At 42.9% G+C, this 22,357-nt stretch overlaps 1 protein-coding gene across 1 annotated transcript; it reads right to left on the bottom strand.

The window, feature by feature from the left end:
* Positions 1-4,928: 4,928 nt before the first annotated feature.
* LOC100075583 (carbonic anhydrase 2) lies at positions 4,929-22,004 on the bottom strand. Its single transcript, XM_029063271.2, has 7 exons — positions 21,888-22,004; positions 20,704-20,901; positions 11,348-11,466; positions 10,152-10,244; positions 8,985-9,047; positions 7,684-7,839; positions 4,929-5,711 (listed from the first exon to the last, which is right to left on the bottom strand). The coding sequence occupies exons 1-7, from the start codon at positions 21,922-21,924 to the stop codon at positions 5,592-5,594; spliced, it is 786 nt and encodes a 261-aa protein (XP_028919104.1). The 5' UTR covers positions 21,925-22,004; the 3' UTR covers positions 4,929-5,591.
* Positions 22,005-22,357: the final 353 nt, after the last annotated feature.

The raw sequence follows: 22,357 nt of genomic DNA, 5'->3' as shown, positions 1-22,357 counted from the left end.
TGCACACAGTGAGTGCTCAATAATTATCGTCAAATGAATTACTGATTTTTGAAAGTCTAGTTGCTCTGGCACTCAACTGACATCAAATATTTTCTATACGATACAAGGTGCATGACTTTTATCCTGGAACTAGTAGGCCTCAGCCTAATGCAACTTGTTTGAACTTCATTGTTCCAGTCGGAGCCCTGCTTAAATGAAAATTCTCACCACTGGGCAACTGCTTGGGCATGTGGGGCAAACTCAAAATGCTTCTTTCATTCGTTCATTCAATAGTATTTATTGAGTGCTTACTGTGTGCAAAGCACTGTACTAAGTGTTTGGGAGAGTACACTATAACAATAAACAGACACATTCCCTGTTCTCACTACCTATCCTATCCAGAATTGAATGGAGGAGGAAAACATTGCTATTTGTTTACTGTCTAATCTAGAAGAGGAGGAGTTATCTAAAAGTGAATATAAACCATGCTTTTGAAGAATAATTAGAAAAAACATTAATGAAAAATACAATTTTACTGTTTAAATGCATTAGATTAAAATCTCATCAACATTTAAATACTGTTGTTTTTATTGAGCAACAGTATGAACATGCAGTCTTAAATTTAATTGTTATTGCTTTTTAGGATATGAGTAACAATCCCATATCTATAGTAAACATTTAAGAGTTATTCAATAAATGTGACTGAGAGGCATGAGGTAAACTGTAGATAAATATCCTGAAGAGTTTTTTAACAGTGTAAATAAAGTCCAGAGAAAAGAGTTGGCTTGGTAGCACTCTAAAAAGCAGTGCGCACAGTGAGAGGAAGATAGGGAAGTTCAATAAAAATGAAGAGCAGCAAGAATAAAGAGGATATGCTGAGTAATAAGGAGCCTCCTGGCTCCTGGCTTCTTCACGTACTCAGGAAAGGATTCAGTCACTGGTGTTCCCTATAGATCATCCCAAATTTCAGAAAATTCATCAAAGTAAAGCAAATGAAATAAAATAATCTAGCTATCAAATCACCTAATCATCCAAGTCTCTCCTAAAAACTCAAAAGGTAAAATAAGATTTCCATTACAATTCTCAGCCTTTTCTCCCTTGACTTTTTTACACTAAATTTTTTTTTAGTCAGGCAAATTTCAGATTCTGATGTCTTCAAGGATTTCAGGTTTTTGTTGATTTGACTGTAGTTTTAATTTCAATTAATCTATCACTGAGCAATGTGATCTAGTGGATAGAGCATAGGCCTGGAAATCAGAAGGATCTGGGTTCTAATACTGGCTATGCCACTTGTCTGCTGTGTAGCCTTGGGAAAGTCACTTGACTTCTTTGTGCCTCTGTTACCTCATCTCTAAAATGGGGATTAAGACTGAACCCCATGTCGGAGAGGGACTGCGTCCAACCTGATTAGCTTGTATCTACCTTAGTGCTTAGTACAGTGCCTTTCACATAGGAAGCACTTAGCAAATACCATTAAAAAAATTCCTAAGCACCTATTGTCTGCACAACACTGTACTAAACACATGGGAGAGTACCATCAAATTTGTACATATGATTCTTGCCCTCCAGGAGCTTTAGCTGATTTGTGGCTTTAAAGCACTCAATCACCTTGCCCCCTCCAACCTCACCTCGCTACTCTCCTACTACAACCCAACCAGCACACTTTGCTCCTCTAATACTAACTTACTCACTGTACCTCGACCTCATCTATCTTGCTGCTGACCCCTCACCTATGTCCTGCCTCTGGCTTGGAATGCCCTCCTTCCTCAAATCCGTCAGACAATTACTCTCCCTCTCTTCAAAGCCTAAGTGAAGCTCTCTTTTCTCTCAGTGCCTTCTGTGTCATCCTGACTTGCTCCCTTTATTCATCCTCCCAGTCCCATGGCACTTAGGTATCTATAAGTAATTTATTTATATTAATGTCTGTTGCTCCCTCTAGACTGTAAACTTGTTGTAGGCCGGGAGATCGTGCTTACTGTTATATTGTAGTCTCCCAAATGCTTACTTCAGTGCTCAGTACACAGTAAGTGCTCAATAAATATGATTGAATGAATGAATTAATTTGTCATAATAATAATAATGGTATTTGTAAAGTGGTTACTATGTAGAAAGCACTGTTCTAAGCTCTGGTGAGGATACAAGGTGATCAGGTTGTCCCATGTGAGGCTCACAGTCTTAATCCCCATTTTACAGATGAGGGAACTGAGGCACAGAGAAGTTAAGTAGCTTGGCTAAGTGGAAAGAGCCCGGGTTTGGGAGTCAGAGGTCATGGGTTCGAATCCCAGCTCTTCCACTTGTCAGCTGTGCGACTGTGGGCAAGTCACTTCACTTCTCTGTGCCTCAGTTACCTCATCTGTAAAATGGGGATGGAGACTGTGAGCCTCACATGGGACAACCTGATTACCCTGTATCTACCCCAGCACTTAGAAAAGTGCTCTGCACATAGTAAGTGCTTAACAAATACCAACATTATTATTATTATCATTATTCATTAAGTAACTTGCCCAAAGTCACACAGCTGAGAAGTGGCGGAGCCGGGATTAGAACCCATGACCTCTGACTTCCAAGCCCTTGCTCTTTCCACTGAGTCATGCTGCATCTCTGCTATCATGCCCATACTGACACTCTTCTAAATGCCCGTTTCCACTGGATTTTTCCCCCAACCCTGGTGCTTCTGTTCTGGGAGCTGCAGAAATAATATCTATGACACTCAGGTGTTGCACTGTGACTTTGGCCCCACAAAATGTACCCTAAGGCAGGAAGGACTCCCCCAGTGGTCCAACGAATCTGTTTGGACACGCTGCTCATTTTGTTTCCATTTTGAAGTTGTCTATTGAATTCGTTTCTTGACTATCCCCTTCTACCCTCCTCACCTTATTCATTCACAGCTGGTTAAGGAACCAAATGATCTCTGTGTTTAGGGAAACAACTAAGCCCCAAATCAGAGTAGTTGAATGAAAATATTGCTCTGTAGTAGCATTTATTGCCACCAAGTGTGCTGCTAGAAAACAAATAGACATGCCAGTTTATTTGTTCATTTCTGGGTAAATCCAGCAAGTAGGCATGGAAAGCAGGTTCCACTGAGAGGGAGTTTGTCAACACTAATTCACTTTCTTGTCTGTGCCAAAAATCCCTTTAGAGCATGTTTATTTAGCAGAAGGGTTGCATCAGAGAAAGTTCTAAATTCCATCTGCCGATCACATTCTGAATTTGCTGGTTGTGAGACAGGCAGAGGCAGCCCTCTGGAAAGAGTAGAGTTTGACCAGAGCTGTGACTGCAATCCAAATGGTCACTCACATTCAGCCATACCATTATGTAGCATTGTAAGGAAGTCTTAAAACTCCTACTGCTCCATAGCAAGTCCACTGTTGAAGTAACACCTGGAATATTCCAGAAAAGCATTATTACTCCCTCTAGAGAAAAAAAATGGATAAGTCCTAACTAACTCAGCAAGGAGATTTAGTCCCTCTAGAGAAAAAAAATGGATTAGTCCTAACTAACTCCGCAAGGAGAGCTTCCTCAAGCAAGCACAGCTGTTTCAGAAGCAACACACTATTTCTGAAGAGTTTAATACTAATAATGGTTTCCTAATCTTTTTTTCCCATCCCCTGTCTCTGAATATTATGAATCTTTGCTCTCTTGCCAGTGCTTTGGGATTAGAATCATAATTTGTGCATTTCCAGCCAGTCATCTATCTTTCCACTGTTTGAACTATTCATTAATTTTTGAATTAAATTTGAAAATATCCTTCACCTCCTTCCAATATTTGCTCATTTTCTTCTCCAGTAAATGTTTGCTGATGAGGAAGTGGAACAAGTTGGTCATATTTAGAGATAGGCATTTTAGCCTGTAGGACTGATAGATTTCAGAAAAGCTATGGATAATACCTAATGTCAAAACCTCCTGCAGCAGAGTGAGAAACATAAGGAAATCAGTGATTTGATAAAGGTTTGGCATAGTGACACTGTCACAGGATTGGGTGCCCATTGTACATGTGGTGATAGTGACAACAGTATGGATAGGAACTCCGGCTACTGGGTTGCTAGTTGGCCAGATGGACAAAGTGGAGACTTGTACTTCTATACTTCCTGGCTTTCCTTCCACCTGATATTTCCTCTCCCACTCTCAGCTTCCTCCCCAATCCCTGAAACTGGGAAGCCACCCCAAACTTAGACACTTTGATATTCACCCCTCCCCTAGGCCCCCAGGAATTTAGCTACCTACCCCTCCCTTCCCATCCATATATGCCAGACCACAACTCTCTCCACCTTCAAAGCATTACTAAGGTCACAGCTCCAAGAGGCCTTCCCGGATTAAGCCCTCTTTTCCCTGACTCGCTCTCCTTTCTGCATCATCCATGCAACTTTGGTCACTTGATATTTTCTCCAACCCCAACTCCACCGCAGTTATGTACAACTTTAATTATATTATAAATTATTTGTTATTAAATATTCATTGAATTAAATAAGTTATTTATTTATATTAATTTCTATGTCCCCCTCAGACTGTGGGAATGTCTCTGCTAATTCTGTTGTACTGTACTCTCCCAAGCACTTAGTACAGTGCTGTGCACATAGTAAATGTTCAATAAAATATCACAGATTCACTCCCACCTGTAATATATTATAATACCCACCTCTTCCTCTAGTCTGTAAACTCCTTCTGGTTAGGTCTCATCTAGACATACTCTTTTGTATTGTATGCTCCTAGATATTCAGTATAGTGCTTTGCACATAATTCATGCTCAATAAATACTATTGATTGATTGAACTGCACCTGCTACCAAACACAAATCTGCCACCAGTACCTACACAATACCTTACTTATCCTGGATTCTAGTGTGTAGAACAGAGAAAGGGCATTAAGGGAAATATTGTAGTTTGTCTGACAAAATCTATGCTCTTTTGTTTTTCCCCATTTTCCCAGAACACAAAGATTAAAAGACAAGATATAATCATAGACGTTTTTATTAGAGAATATATCTAAAATACATATTAATCTCTTTTAAATTATGATATATATTATCTGAATGGAAAGATATTCTGATTTACAGATACAATAACAATTTTTACAGATATTTAATCTAGAACTCTATGAAATCCAAAATTCACATATTTAATATTTGTTATGTAACTACCAATGTAAAACAAATTTAAAAAATATGTACATTTCAGTTTCCTAAAATGCAACCTCTTGAAATCGCTGCTATTAATCTTGTTCATTTCACTACATCAATGTAGATTGATGTTCATTCAATCACTAAAATGAGATTTAAATTTCTCAACTATTCTCTTTGCCTATATTTAAAATCAGCTTTATTACTGTCAGGTAGTTAAGGCCTTTAGCCTGTAGGGAAAGAAGTCACCCATTTTCCATAGGGCCATAGGAAAAAAACTAACCTAACTGAAGCACCAATCACAGCAAGTTTGTGAAGCATTATGCAATTTACTCTTTTTTCACATTAAGAACACTTTATTGGTCTTTCACATTTCATTAGTGAGGACACCAGGAGCAGAAAGATGTGGCAATTAGAGCTCTAAAAGAAAAGATGCCAGGGCCCAATTGCCAAAGTAGAATGGCAATTGTCCTCCCGATCTCCATCTGGACCAGGTTTATTGGAATGAGGCTCTAATTTCCCGGTTCTTCAGGGGCTGACAAGGTCGCCAGTTGTCCACCATTTTGCACGGTGTCTCTCCCTCACAGTTGAAATAAAGGCAGCGCAGTTTGGACATCTGGAAGGGAAAAGTCCACTCATATCAGTGTTGGTATGGCTGAATCCCCATCTTCAGCCAGTGCCACCCCTTGGTTGGATACTCACATTGGAACTTGGCCTAGAATTTTACAGGGAGTTTTGTTGTGTAATTTAAGAGGTACATTTTAGTGGGCTTATTTTGACATAACTGGGCCATAATGGGTCCAAAATCATCACTAGGAAATCCCAGGCTGTATAGTTAAGATTAGCTGGGGAGAAGTGGCGAGGAAGGGTAGAGGTGAGTCGAAGCATCTCTGCTTCCAACCAGTTCACTTCCAAGATCCACAGGGACTGCTACACTCTAAAGCTACATCAGCTTCTCTTTGGGAGCAGGAAAGTGCAGCTTCAGCTTCAAAAGGGCAGGGCTGTCCAGAGGCTCTGGTGGTGGCACTCTTGGTGTGATGAGTGGTATGGTCTAGCCTTTAACATTTTGTATTTTCTCTTCCTACCAAAACCTGGTTCAGTATATAAAATACCGACCCTCATTACCAGCCCAGACACTTAATTCTGGCCCTGTGAGTCTCTGGCTGAGCTTTGAAAGAGAGCATGCTGGAATTATGGAACAAGTGCAGGAAAACTAATAGATTCAGGTTGATTATTGAATAATTTCAGCTCTTATCAAGCCTCAGGGCCAAACCACAACACCTTCCTCATATTTTCCTTGGCATAAAAACAACAGTTATGCTTTATAGCTAGAGTTAAATGATGCATGAAAATTCAGTTCTAGTGTCTTGGAACTGTTAAAAGAACAAGAGAAGCAGCGTGGCTCAGTGGAAAGAGCACGGGCTTTGGAGTCAGAGATCATGGGTTCGAATCCCAGCTCTGCCATTTGTCAGTCTTTGGGCAAGTCACTTAACTTCTCTGTGCCTCATTTACCTCATCTGTAAAATCGGGATTAAGACTGTGAGCCCCACATGGGACAACCTGATTCCCTTGTGTCTACCCAGCGCTTAGAACAGTGCTCTGCACATAGTAAGCGCTTAACAAATACCAACATTATTAACATTATTAACAAGGAAATCTGGATGGCTTTAGATTGTAAACCAGGGAAATGGCCTGCAAAGATTCACATCTTTTTCTTTTAACTTATTCCTATACACTTCTCTAAGCAAAGGTTTGGTCAAGGTCAGAGTCATTCCTTCATAGACTTTTAAGAAGTCAGAGTAAGCTTAGTTTATGAGAAAATTGCTATAATCCAGAAGGCATTTAAAAGTCCATGAAGGCTGTCAGAAGAGGGACTGTTCACATTGAATGATCAGGTACATGCTGTCATTTTAATTTATGAAAAAAATAGATGTCGTACAATAATTAGAGAAGCAGTGTGACCTCGTGAATACAGCAAGGGCCTGGGAGTCAGAAGGACCTGGTTTCTAATCTGGTCTAAGCCACTGGTCTGCTGTGTTACCTTAAGGCAAGTCACTTAACTTCTCTGTGCCTCTCAGTTACCTCATCTGTAAAATGGGAACTAAGACTGTGAGTCTCATGTGGGACATGAACTGTGTTTAACTGATTAGCTTGCATCTACCCCAGTGCTTAGTACATTTCCTGACACACAGTAACTGCTCAATAAATACAATAAAAAGCTTATACTTTTCCCCCAAAATTGATTTCCAGGGTTGGCAGAAGAGGGATTTTGAAGTTCCAGGAATCAAGAGTACTACGTAATGTGTTCTTGCCAATCTCCTTACACTGCTCAGGATAAAGTTGCCACAGAACCTTTGGAATTATTTGCATTCCTTTCAGTCCTGTCCAGAGTCAAAACTAAATCACTTGCACAGGGTCATTAACAATAGGTCCCTCTTAAAAGGCTACCTATGGCACCAGAAGTGAGTAATATAACCTCTGGAGTCTGGAAGGGCAGCTAGACTCTGGGTGAACACCCACTCTGCCTCAAAGCAGCAAGGATTCTGCCGGGATCTAGAAGTGACTGTCACCACAGATCAGACACGAACCTGTTCACTGCTGAGAGTGATGGGCTCTCTCAGGACAATCCAGGTCACACATTCCAGGAGAGGAGGAGTGGTCAGGGAGCCTGGGTATGTCCAGAAGTCTCGGGAGGCTGGCAGAAGTCCAGTAGGGTCAAAGTTAGTGAAGACAGTTTCCTTACCCTGAGAATAGATTAAAAACCATCTGGTAAAAACGTCTGGTGGGGGGGACATCTGGAGGAACTGAGAGAGGGAAGGAAAAGGGAAGAAGGGTCTTACAGGTCAGAAAATGCAAAACAAAGGAAGTCCTTCACACTAGCCTTTCCTTTTGGCCAACAAAATCACCATGTCCCTAACAGAGTTAACCACTCATCTGAAAGATTAAAATTTTAGGTAAGGCAATTCATCAGATATCAGGGCCTGAGCTCAAATACATTCATTCCTTTCACATAAACTATTAAGATCAACTAATGGGGACAACTGTTACCTGTCTCTCCCCTTTTCAGCCCATACTACACTCTGTTGCTCCAATCATTTTCCTGAAAAAAGTTCAGCCTTTGTCTCCCCTCTCCTCAAGAACTTCTGTGGCTGTCCATCCTGTCCTGTCCTGTCTTATCATCGGCTTTAAAGCACTCAGCCCTCACTTTTACTATAACCTAGTCTGCCCACTTTGGTCCTCTAACACCAACATACTCACTTTACCTCTATCACATCTACCTCGTTGACTACCCTTTGCCCATATCTTCCCTCTAACTTGGGACTCCTTCTCCCTTCATATCAGACAAGCACTACTCTCCTCATCTTCAAAACCATCCTAAAATCACATCTCCTCCAAGAGGCCTTCCTTTCTAAAGTCCTCCTTTTCCCTTCTCCCTCTCCCTTCTGCACAAGTTACACACTTGAATCTGTATCCTTTAAAGCACTTGATATTTATCACACTCTCAGGCCCACAGCACATATTTAAATGTTGCTATATCTTGGCATTTTCCCCTATCTGTAAGCTCCTGTGGTCAGGAAACTTGTCTACCAACTCTATTGTATTGTATCCTCCCAAGTGCACAGTGTGAATCCCAAGAAAGCTAAACTGCTAAACAGCTACAATTACACCCCATTGATATTAATTCACTAAAAGAGGGAAGCTTTTGAAATTCTTCATGCTTAACTCAGGATATAGTCACTAGAGCTTTTGGCAGCTGAATATGAACTATGCAACTACTTCAAGTACAGAGAGCAGTGTTTCAGGAAAGGATGTTTAAGATAGCTGGGTGAGTAAGGCTCGGGAGAATGGGGCTCCTCAGAGAAATCTCTTTTGCCAAACCAGCTGGTACCTTGGTTTTGATGGATTCCAGCACATCAATGACTTTCTGCAGGCCTGGCCTGGCATTTCCTACCTGAAACACAAACACAAAGGGAGAATGTGTGATTAGTACCAAGCAGTACAACTGAGTGAATAATTTAGAATACCACCTCTTCAAAACACATTATTTTGAATTAAATGAATAGAACATGGTGCTTACGACTTAATAGAATTGGGGGCAGTGGGCTTACAGACCTTCAAAGATGACAAAAATGAAAAATAAAGCAATCAAACTGCATTGTTAATTTGATCTGGATAATTTTCCAGATCATTCAAATTGAAACTCCCCAGTTGAGTTCAATAAACCAAGTATCTTGTGCAGAAAGCAGTAAGTGTTCTCACTTGCCCACCTCAGTGGAAGAAACAAGCTCTGACAAACCTGCGGAAGAACATAGGGTATGTGTCTGTTTATAGTTGCACTGTACTCTCCTGAACGCTTAGTACAGTGCTCTGCATACAGTAAGCGCTCAATAAATACAATTTATAAATACAATGAATGAATACCCTCCATTCTTGTCGCAGTGGGAAAAATATCTTCCCCACCCTATTCAAGAGCTACAGTGGGACTTCCATTGAAAAGAGGTGGGTGGGGGTCCAAGAGTTGGGGTGGGATGGAGAAAGGTGAGGCAGGAGAGCACTTGGCTAGGTTGGTTGTTTCTGCTTGTAGCATCCCCAGACTCCAAAAATTCCAGTGTCCTGAGCTAGCGTAAAAACTGATTGCTGATTTTCCCAACCCTCAGCCTTTCAGCCAGTTCCACTAATAATAATGTTGGTATTTGTTAAGCGCTTACTATGTGCAGAGCACTGTTCTAAGCGCTGGGGTAGACATGGGAATCGGGTTGTCCCACGTGGGGCTCACAGTCTTCATCCCCATTTTACAGATGAGGTAACTGAGGCACAGAGAAGTGAAGTGACTTGCCCACAGTCACACAGCTGACAAGGGGCAGAGTCGGGATTTGAACCCCTGACCTCTGACTCCCAAGCCCGGACTCTTTCCGCTGAGCCACGCTGCACAAAGTGTAGCCACCTGGGAAAACCTAGAAGGGTGCAGAGGTTCTTTCCCAAAGATCCCTAGTCATCCAAAAGGTTCCATCAAATCAATGTAACTCAAAACTGTAGACGTAAATAAGCTGCTCACCTTTAGGAATACACCCAAAACTGCCAGGCCATCAGGATGTTTTACTGCTTCGCCAAACTTCCCATATTTTGTATTCCAGTGTACCAAGTGAAGCTAGAACCATAGAAAACCACAAATGACGTTTTACAGGATGAAAACCTACTTAGTTGTGACTTTTAAAATGTTCCTATATAGTTTGCCCCAGCTTTTAAAAACAATGATAGGGCAAATAAATAGTTATAACCTATTACAAATCTGTTCATGGTTTATATTGTAATTCTAGTTGACATTTAACCCATATCTTCCTAGTAACAACTAGAGATGATGGCAAACAGAAAAAAATAACAGTTTGTTGAGATGGAAACTCTTCAAGTCAAAGGGTGCTGAAACAGGCTCCTGAAACTGAAATTCACCAACTTCAGTAACATCATAGCTCCTCCCACCTGGCTGGGTCTGAGAGTCAGGAGACCAGGTTTATTCAATGGTATTTATTGAGTACTCACTGTGTGCAAAGCACCGTACTAAGTGCTTGGGAGAGTACAATATAACAAATTCTAGTCCCATCTCTGCCACCTGATTGCTGTGTGATCCTAGGCAACTTTTCTATGCCTCAGTTTCCTCATCTGTAAAATAATCTGTTCCCCTTCCCTCCTGGACTGCAAGTGCTAGGTGGGGCTGTACCTGATCTAGTCTTCATCTCTTAATATATGCTTAGCTCATAGAAAGCACTTCATAAAAAACATCACTATTGTAAAAAAACAGAAAAAACAGATGAACCGTAGTTCTTGTTTTTATGTGAAGGAGAAATACATAGAAGATAAATGAAGGGATTTTTTGTTTGGTTTAGGTCACATTTGTTCAAACCAGTTCTGGTCCATAAATGGGTAACCCCAGAAGGAAAGCAGCATGAGCTAGTAGAAAAAGCCCAGGCTTGGGAGTCAGAGGACCTAAGTTTTAATCTTGGCTTCTTCTTGAGCCCGTTATGTGACCTTGGGCAAATCACTTAACTTCTCTGTGCCTCATCTATAAAATAGGGATTCACTACCCATTCTCCCTCCTACTTAGACAGTGTGCCCCATGTGGGACAGGGCCTGTGTCTGACCTGATTATCTTGTACTTTCCCCAGTGCTTACAAAAGTGCTTGACATGTCCCATAGTAAACACTTAACAAATACCGCTATAATTTTATTATTAAGGAAAAGGCATGTCCTACGTACCTCTGCAGCATATTTCACACCATCCACTGTGTGTTCAGAGCCTTTATCGTCACAGGACCCCCAGTGGAAATGGAACTGAATCAGCCGGTATGTGCCAGAGAGAGGTCCTCCTTTGAGCACTGTAATTGGATTAACCTGTGTTACTGTTGGGCCTTATGGCACCAGTGGCTGCACCCCAAGTTCTGCCCTGTCAAAGAAATGTGTGAGTTTCCTTTCTGAAATGGCCTTATTCTGCTCCACTGGCTGAAGCTTCAGACAGGTTAACTAACCCTAAGATTATGTAGCCAGAGCATGAGAAACTTGAACTGTGCCCACTGAATAACAACATCCAGGAACAATGTAAGCCCCAACCAGTTCTAGAGTTGAGGGCTAGAAAATTTCATTCCCAGCGGCTTTTTTATTTGCCCTGGCTTACTTGCCAAGATCCCTAGAAATTAGTATAGGCTTTGCCAAATAAGAGAAGAGCTGTATAATACTTTTGGCCACACTGAATTCTTCTCTTAAATGTACTTTTAATAGTAAGTCAAGATTAAGAATTGAATGATAGAAGATAGTTTTCAGACTTTCAACACACATCAGCATTTTGTATTTGCATTAGAATATACTACAATCTATTCAACTTTGACTAACCACAAGTAGACGCTGATAGCTACTGTCATTTAAAATCCTCAATTAGAGGGCTTTATGGAGAGGGTGTAGCGAGCTTGCAGAACCATTGAAATTCAGGGTTGATTGGAATGACAACCTAAAATCTTTAATCTTTTGCCCCAGTAGTGTGGGTGTCTTTCAAGAATCTTACATAACACTGCTTCCATATCAAATACAGCACTTGGAAGAAAAAAGCAAATAAACCTATCAATACTGACTGACTTGTCAGATCCACAGGTGATTACTGTGGATCCCTTTCTGTGATGCAGCTTCATCTTTGCTTTTGAAATTAAAAACCTGCCAACCGAACAGGTTGGGATTGTGCAGACTCTTAGATTGTGATTTAGGTTTCTCTACTTGCATAAATGTAGCCGTATTCCTGGCTGCCATCAAAGACGCTTAACTTCATACGGATTTCTAAATGTTAAGACTTTTTTACTGACATATCTTCCCATTGTTACTTTTCTAAACGGAATCATGGTAATTTTTCTTATTCAAAGGGGCAATCAATAGGACGTACTGTGCATTCCTGAGCAGTGCTTAAGACGTTGTGCTAAGATCAGAAGAGTCCAAGAGTGGTAAAATCAATCTCTTCCTCGAAGAGCACACAATCTAAACGTGATTTATAATTTTATTTTAAACTGGGGTGACTTTACGACATCTGTGTTTGTTTGGCATACAAACTGGCTGGTCATTCCCCACGAACCGAGATTGTAAACATCCTGGCCCCTGTCTTGCCTCTGCCTCAGCCCCGACCCCAGCCCTTGCTGTGGCACACTGACATGACAGTATTAATTAACTGTAGGGCTGCTAAGAAGCTGCTTGGGCAGTCTTCCTTATCATCTGCTAAGGATTTTTCTTAAGGAATCTTTGTAGGGGCTCAGTATCTCAGATCAACCCAGCCTGTTGCATATTTTTTTTCTGTTTCCTTTTGTGGCTTTGTTACATATACATTCTCAGTTTATTGGAGCCACAGGATGACATTTACGATTTACGGACTAGAATCATCAGGCTCCATAATAACTGAGTAGCTTTCTTAGCTCAGCTGAGAAACTGAGATTTTATTTTTTTAACCACTTTTCAGAAAAGTATGAACAGGTTGTTCAGTATGTTATAAAATTCTTTAGCCCTAGAGACTCTTTTTTTTACTTTATTAAGTGTTGCAAACTGTCAAAGTGTCTACACTGTAATTAAATTTCTACGAGAAGCAGCATTTTTTGTATCTCCCTTGATTATTTCTCAGCTTCCATATAATACATTATCTGTACCCAAAATATATCAAACCTGCTTGAAGCTGTGAAATATCATGAAAACTCAAACTCCCTTTAAAAATTCTGCAAAATCAATGGTATTTACTGAGCACTAGAGCACTATACCAAGTACTTGGGAAATACAGTACAACAGAGTTGGTAGAGAGGTTCCCTGCCCACAACATTAACCAACAAATTGATGCCAGAGGAAATTGATAATAATAATAATAATGAAAGGTACTTGTTAAGTACTTACTATGTGCCAAGCACTGTTCTAAGTGCTGGGGTAGAAACAAGTTAATCAGGTTGGATATAGGTCCTGTCCCACATGGGCCTCACACTCTTAATCTTTACTTTACAGATGAGGTAACTGAGGCCCAGAGAAGTTAAGTGACTTACCCATGTCACACAGCAGACATGTGGTAGAGCCAGGATTAGAATCCAGGTGCTTCTGACTCCCAGGCCCATGCTCTATCCACAAAGTCATGCTGCCTCTCAAAGGAAAAGGAATGATCACCCACAATTAAACATAAATGCAGATGTTTAAGCCAATAGCTACCTCTAGGGCTTCACACTTTCTCCTTGCTTATATATATATATATAATAATATGTAATATATATGCATATACATAGGAGAGTTAGGAAGTTCTGGGTGACATACTGCAATGATGTTCAGGGTAATTCATTTATGCATCTGCTCTCTATCACCAAATGTGCCATGGACCTATCAGCTCAATGAGAGTCTCTAATTGGGAACCAGAAAACCAGTGTTTCAGTCTTGGGAACCAGAAAAAAAAAATTCAAACCTCTGAAGAGAGTAAAATTTTAATAAAAGCTGCAAATGCAAGCCTCATAATGAACTTTGTGCCTTGAGATTGGTGGTGCTCACACCTGGCAGGTGGAAAGCAAGGATGGCATGATAAACCTGAGGCTATAGGGGCCAGTATTACAGGAAATAGGGATGGGCTCTTGCATCTGTTGGCAAGTTGAATGCTTACAAAAGTCCCTGCTTAAGGACATCAAGTACCCGGTATGTATACATTCATTCAATTCAATTCAATCGTAGTTACTGAGTGCTTACTATGTGCAGAGCACTGTACTCAGTGCAGACACATACAATCAGAATCTATACACAATGGATATGTACAAAAAATTGAAATCTCAGATTTTAACAGTTTGCAAATGAATTAAGGTCAAAAGATTTCTTTTTTTCCATATCACAGAAAACTATTCTTTTTGCCTATTCTAGAAAGTTGTAATAGAAAAGTACCCCTCATCATCCCTCCCTACATAACTTTTCAGAAAAAGTTACCTTGGTTTGTGGACTATATTGCATTTCCTCTGAGAAGTGTAGCCTTATACAGGGATTGCCTTTCCTTGACTGACATCACACCAGAGGATAGAACTAAATGTGTTCAATGTTAGTTCCTGGAAAGCTGCCAAAAGAGGCGTCCTGTTGGGGGGAGATTTCTTATGCCTTTGTGTTATCTGCCTAGAGCAGACTTTATAGTTTCCCACTGATTCCAATAATATAAGCCTCACTGGTAGGGCTTATCAACTTTATATTTTGTTTTGCAAAACTCTTGGGAGACACAAATTATGTGTACTGAACCCAAAAAACAGGGTGGTAATTCCTTCCAGTCCTTCTGATCTAAGTGAAAGAGTAAACAGTTCAAGAAATGACAACTAATGGGTGAATTCTCCTCAGGGTTGCAAATTAATAATTCAGGGATAGACACTGAAAAAACTGAATTTGTAGGGGTGTGTATTTCTCTGGTATGAATGATGATTTTCCCCCTTTACCTACACCATCATATTATCTAACTACAGGTCTTTCACCCACGTTCAAGAAAACTGAAGTGTCAGTGGTATTGCCCCTTAAGAGTACTATAATTTTTTTTCCATTGCACATAATGAGCTCCACTGTTTGTGAAGCTTATGCTGTCCATACTGAGGAGACCAAATCTGGCCACCTTTTACAGTCTCTATAATAATACTTGTACCTTCCAGCAAAACATTCAAAGTCACTTTTCTTTCTTTACAAATTCTTGGTGCTGAGAGGTAGTAGCAAAACAAGCCACCAATATTCAAACTAGTTCATTTGTAAACCCAAGAGTACACACACATACACTAGCTCCTATTATAGTTCACAACAATGGTTTGTTTATAATTATTACAATGCAAATTGTTCTATTGAGTTTTGGTTTCCCTTATAAGGAAAGCTCTAAAAAGCACAGGCCTTTCAGATGAATCCAAGTCAGATTCATTTTCCAGCCCAACAACTTTAAAAGCCTCTATGTAGCAATGAAATTTCAATTAAAAAAAAATGAGTTGGTTTTCAAGAGTTAATAAGATGGCTTTAAAATGTTTTCCAATATGAATCTTGGGACTCCACAGTTTCAACCTGAGAAAAATATTCTTTAACAATAAAAACAACCTTCTCACTGAATGCGCCATTTTTCATTAAACTGGTTTTTAAAAAGGAATTCATAAAGCCATTAACTAATAGCTTTAAACTGAGCTTCTCATTAAAGCCTATTAATTCTCCAGCTGAAATGAAATGGATCAAGCTAAACCACACTAATAAAACTGATTCAGTATTCAACTTTTGTTTCCATAAGGAAGCTCAGTTACTGATCCCTAGATACTTAGACCTGGCATTGTGACAGTCATAGGCCAGGAAATCTATGAGAAATTTCAAAACTTCAAAGTATTAATGTGAGAAAAATAAGCATAAAGTCACCGAATGAAGAAGCTTATGACAGCAGGAAATGAGAAGGTAAAGGAAATCTAAAAATATTAGCAAAAATGATGTTTGTAATGGTTCAGTGAAAATTTAGTTAGCAGATCTTTCAGCCCAAACAGATGAATCGTTTTTAAAGTTTTGCCTGTAAAACTTCAGGGCTGGGGGGTGGGGGCATCAATTTTCCAAATCTGCAGATAGGAATTGAAACCATTTAAATCATGATAAACATAAAATAGCTCCAAAATATAAAAATAGTCCATTCATATAAAGAATTTATGATTTCCAAAGAATCTTCACCCTATAAAGAAATGAAATACATTCTGGTGTCCTGGGTCTATAGGCTAGAGCTGATTAGGCACTGGAGGTGAACAGGTGGAGGTGAAATTGATTGACTTGGCCAAATCACTCTACAGCAAACTCTAAATAAAAAATTTAAAAATCACCCTTTTAAAGTTTTGTTAGTCCTAAATATGTTTATATTTTTAACCTAAAGCCAGGTATTGCTTTAGGACTGTACTCAAACACAATCCTGAGTATTTTTATTCATGCACACCGCTCATTTTGGGAAAAAAATTGAGGGATAATGAGTCCAAACCATCCTAACAGAAGAGATCAGAGCTGAACAGCGTCTACCTTTCCAATCCCAATCCCAATTTCCAATCCCAATTCCAATTCCACTCTCTTTCCAATAGGATCAGAATCTGCCACCAAATTCTAACCCAAGTCACGCTAATAAAGGGGTTTTGTTTAAACTACTGAAATCTTAGCCGGGCTTACATTCATAACCAGAGCACTGTGGCTTTAGACTCCAAAGCATTTCTTTAGGGGTCTGAAATTCTCATCAGGTATGAGAGTCTAGGTTCCTCTAGACTGTAAGCTAATTGTGGATGGAAATGTGTCTGTTTACTGTTATATTGTACTCTCCCAAGCACTTATTACAGTGTTCTGCACACAGTTAACACTCAATAAATATGACTGAATGAATATGTTACACTGATAAAACCTTCTGCATAACAGTTTGGCTCTACTTCACTATCTGCACACAGTAAGTGTTCAGTAAGTAGCATTAATTGATTGATTGGTTCACTATTCATCTTAGAGACCTGAAACCAAATCAGCAAAAAGTAGTGATCATACTGATATTTGATTTGGTCTAATGACCAAATGGATATTTTTCCATCTTAATAATTATAAAAGCATTAAAACACCTCTAGTTAAAGCCCCACAGCACTTACATATGTATCCAAAAATGATTTACATTAATGTTTGTCTCCCCCTCTAGACTGTAAGGCCCCTTTTTAAAAAATGGTATTTGTTAAGCACTTACTATGTGCAAGCACTGAACTAAGCACTGGAGTAGATACAAGCAAATCAGGTTGGACACAGCCTATGTCCCACATGGGGGGTCACAGTCTTAATCCCCATTTTACAGATGAGGTAACTGAGGCATAGAAGTGAAGTGAGTTGCCCAAGGTCACACAGCAGACAAATGATGGAGCCAGGATTAGAACCCAGGTCCTCTGACTCCCAGGCCAGGTCTCTATCCACTAGACCACCCTGGTTCTTCTGGGTAGGGAATGTGTCTCTCAGCCTTGTTCCATTATACTCTTGCAAACACTTAGTACAATGCTCTGCACAGAGTAAGTGATCAATAAATATGATTTATTTACTTACTATTGATTCATCAAATACCCCCAAATATTTTCTTTCATTTGTTTCATTTATCATTGGCTAAATGAGTTTGCTCAGACAGTATTCATTTATCTAGTAATTGTTTTTAAATTCTTCTTGATTGTCCAGGTAGAAAAATCTGGAAAAGTTAAGAACCCCCAATCTAGATGCTATTCTAATAATTCAGCTATGAAATAGTATTTTGAGACGAACCAACGGTAAATAAGCGAACAGCATCAAAATAGTATTAGGTGATATAATTTTTATAATTTTAAATACAAATTCAAGGTTCTGAATATTAAATAAAGCTCATTCATCTTCTTAATGCTTATTTCTTTTGTCTGTCTCCATTAAGGACAACCTTAATTTTGTCTAAGGCAGCACAGACTAGAACATACTGATGCTGGCTGCATCATTTCTGAGTTTCCGGGACCGGGTGGTAGAGACCTTGCCACTGTTGAGTTTGAAAGTGGGAAGGACATGAAATCCAATAAGATGATAATATATTGTACAATTATGGCTTCAGCCTGAGCTGTTAAAAATAGGTTGCCAAGTTAATTGCCTGAAGTTTTCGTAGAAAGTATACTGAGGGCGCATTACCAGGTAACAGTGCCCCATAGGGTTTTTCAAAAGGGGGGACAAGAACCATGGTCACGATGCCCACAGAACACATAAGAAAGCCTTTAACGTGTCCATCTGCTCCCACTCCCTGCTCTGAACAACCCAGCAATGATGTCTGTGTGCTGCCTTATTCTTTATAACCACCTTCCTACAGCTCCGCTCCTCCTGATCGCCCTGCCCTGCCCTCCCACCTTGTTTATCATCTAACGTTTTCACCACCTCAGTTGGGGTTCCTTATCTGAAACCTGTGCTTCCAGAGCTCTAATTATACCGTACTTTTAAATGGAAAAAATAAACACAATACCAGGAGCCCAAAATCTAGAATTATTTGGACTGAAAACCAGGGTCCATCACCAGAATTAAACCCCCCTCTAAATGAAGTCAGGACACTAGCAGGACACTTTGTAATTCATTAGCAGTTCAGTTGTGCAACACTTGGAACACCGTGCATTTAGGGTGGGGTCTCCGTGACCTGTCCTCGGCTCCCAACCAAGATTCCAGCCTCGTTTTATCCGTTTCCCACCCATTAACGGCCACGGCCCAGAGCGTGCTTTGGGAAATAGGCTGGAAACGTCCGGGGGCCAAAACAGGCCTGTCCCCCTCTCCCGGCTGAGGACTGTTCTCCCGCTCCCACTGAGAAATGAGAGACACGTTCACTGTGGCAGACGGTGACGTTTCTGGAAAGAGTCAGTTCGCTCCAGAGAAATTACAGTCTATCAGCTATGTGCAAGGTGTAGATGCCCAGAACACCTAAATTACCTAGGCTAGTGGGAGCACTGGGTGGTTGGAATGTGTTCAAAGCAAGGGCCACCTTTATCAGCCAAGTCCAGAACCAGGAAAATATTAGTAAACACGAATGCTTCCGAGAATTTCAAAACATTAAAAATGTCACTCCCCTGACGGCCCACTACTAGAGATAACACTAGAGCATTTGCTTTGAATGCATGGGCACTCAAATAATGAGCTTTAAAAAAATGCAGTACTGAGAGTTCGTGTCTAGCCGTGTCCCCAGGTCTGCTGAGATCTCGCCACGCCTGGGTTATCTAGCCTCTTAATGGTACGGTTTTTGGTTTTTAACCGATATCCAAGAGAGGGGTTTTTTTTTTGTTTTTTGTTTTGGTTTTTGGGTGGTTGTTTTTTTTTTTTTTTTTTTTGAGAAAAGGGGCATCTGAGGTCACTTCTAACTACTTGCTTTTGGATGTCTGCAGGCAGAAGAAAATTATGGGGTCATTTAGACTGTGAGCCTGTTGTTGGTTAGGGGTGGTCCCTATCTGTTGCCGAAATGTACATTCCAAGCGCTTAGTACAGTAAGCGCTCAATAAATATGATTGAATGAATGATCGCAAGTCACGGGAGTCCTCTAGACTGTAAACCCGTTGTGGGCAGGGATTATCTCTCTTCATTGCTATATCGCACTTTCCAAGCGCTTAGTACAGTGCTCTGCCCAAAGTAAGCGCTCAACGTGGATTAGTGGAAAGACCCCGGGCTTGGAAGTCAGAGGTCATCGGTTCTACCCCCGACTCCTCCACTTAGCAGCTGTGTGACTTTGGCCAAGTCGCTTCACTTCTCTGTGCCCCAATAACCTCATCTGTAAAATGGGGATTAAGACTGGGAACCCCCCCCCCCCACATGGGACAACCTGATTACCCTGTATCTACCCCAGCGCTTAGAATAGTACTCGGCACATAGTAAGCATTTAACAAATACCAACATCATTATCATTATTAAGTCGCTTCACTTCTCTGTGCCTCAGTGACCTCATCTGTAAAATGGGGATTAAAACTGTGAGCCTCAAGTGGGTCAACCTGATTACTCTATATCTACCCCAACGCTTAGAACAGTGCTTGACACATAGTAAGCACTTAACAAATACCAACATCATTATCATTAAGTCGCTTCACTTCTCTGTGCCTCAGTGACCTCATCTGTAAAATGGGGATGAAGACTGGGAGCCCCAGGTGGGACAACCTGATTACCTTGTGTCTACGGCCGGAGTTTAGAACAGTGCTCGGCACATAGTAAGCGCTTAACAAATGCCATTACTATTATTATTATTTATGATGATGATGATGAAGCAGTGGAAGGAGCCCGAGCTTGGGAGTCAGAGGTCATGGGTTCTAATCCCGGCTCCGTGCCTGTCAGCTGTGTGACTTTGGGCAAGTCACTTGACTTCTCCGTGCCTCCATCCCTCATCTGTCGAACGGGGATTTAGACTGGGAGCCTCACGTGGGACAACCTGATGACCTTCTATCCCCCCCCCCAGCGCTTAGAACAGTGCTTGGTAGATAGTAAGCGCTTCACAAATACCATTATTATAATGATGATGATGATTTAACGGGACAGATGGGACGGCTCCTGTCCCTTGGGACACCTCGGTCCTTCCCTGGCCCGGGCCCTGTGCCCCTGCTCCCCTGCCTCACCTGAGCGGTCCGCTGAGTCCTCGAACTCCACGTTGAAGGCGTGTCCGTTGTTGACGACCCTCTTGCTGGTGGTGGGGTCGTAGCTAATGGTCAGGGGCTGCAGCGTAGGGTCGTAGCGGGCCGAAGCGCTGTGGATTTCCACGGGGGACTGGCGGGCTCCTCGGGCGATGGGGAAAGCCTCATGCCAATGCTCGGGTCCTGCGGCCGGAGGGGCACAGGGTCGGGGGGAGGGCGGTCAGCGGACAGACGGACGGAGGGACGACACCTGCAGCCTGCCCCTCCCCACCTGTCGGACAGGACCGGACAGGACAAGACAGGACGGGACAGGCAGGACAGGACAGGACAGGACGGGACAGGACCGGACAGGCTAGGACAGGACAAGACCGGACCGGACAGGGCCAGATCAGATAAGGCCGACCCGGCCCGGCCCGGGCAGGACAGGACCGGACGGGACAGGACAAGAAGGGCCCGGACAGGACCGACCCGGACAGGGCCGACCAAGACAGGACAGACCCGGACAGGACCGGACAGGACAAGACCGGACCGGACAGGGTCAGATCAGACAGGACCGACCCGGACAGGACCGGAGGGGACAGAACCGGACAGGACAGGACCGGCCCAGATGATAAGACAGGACAGACCCGGCCCGGACAGGACCGGAGAGGACAGAACAGGACAGGACAGGACCGGCCCAGATAAGACAGGACAGACCCGGCCCGGACAGGACCGGAGAGGACAGGACCGGACGGGACACGACAGGACCGGACGGGACAGGACCGACCCGGCCCGGACAGGACCGGACGGGACGGGACAGGAGAGGACCGGCCCAGATCAGACAGGACCGACCCGGCCCGTCCGGGACTGACCTTTCCCTCCGCGCCCTGGACCCAGCCGTCCCCGAAGTGACCTCCGGGAGGGAGGGAGGGCGGGCTCATCCCCGCTCCGGACACGTCCATCCCCTCCCCCTCCCCGCCCCCAGCTTGGCCGGACTCCGGCCATCCCCAAACTGACCCGTCCCAAGGTCGAGGGCAGCTCCGTTGCGGGGGGAGGGCAGAGGTGGACCGGCGGGACGGGCGGGACTGACAGACGGGGGAGAGGAAGAGGGGTGTTGGGGTTAGGAGGAGGCAGGTGGCGTCCGTGGCCGTCGCGGGGTGGGAGGGGGGTGGCTGCCCCCCCGGACTCACCGTTGCCCGGGCCGTAGCCCCAGTGATGGTGGGCCATGGTGCGGCGCGGCCGTTGCTGCAGGAGGCGGCCCGGGCCCCGCACCCGCCGCCGCCGCCTTTTATAGCCCCCGCCGGACCCATGGCCCCGGCACCGGGCGGGGGGGAGGGGACCGGGGTGGGGAGGGGGGGAGGAGGTGGTCACTGGCCGGGCCGGGGGGGCGGGGGGGGCGGGGAGAGGGTGTTCCCTACAGCCGGGGGCGGGGAGGGCGGGGAAAACTCCCGCACCCCCCGCACCGGCTCCCGCCCTCCAGCTCCCCCCACCCCACCCCACCTGCAGCCTGGTGGCCCCTGTCCCCTCCCCCCTGTCCCCGGCGTGGGAAGGTCCTTCCCCTCCATCTCCTCCCCATCCACCCCCCCCCCATTTCCCTCCCCCGCCCCACCTGCATTCGTTCATTCAGTAGCAGTTATTGAGCGCTTACTATGTGCAGAGC

This window comes from Ornithorhynchus anatinus, chromosome 4 (genome assembly GCF_004115215.2).
Source record: "Ornithorhynchus anatinus isolate Pmale09 chromosome 4, mOrnAna1.pri.v4, whole genome shotgun sequence".
NCBI lineage: Eukaryota > Metazoa > Chordata > Mammalia > Monotremata > Ornithorhynchidae > Ornithorhynchus > Ornithorhynchus anatinus.
The sequence above is the reverse complement of the archived record's forward strand: the minus strand, read 5'-3'. Positions and strand labels throughout refer to the sequence as shown.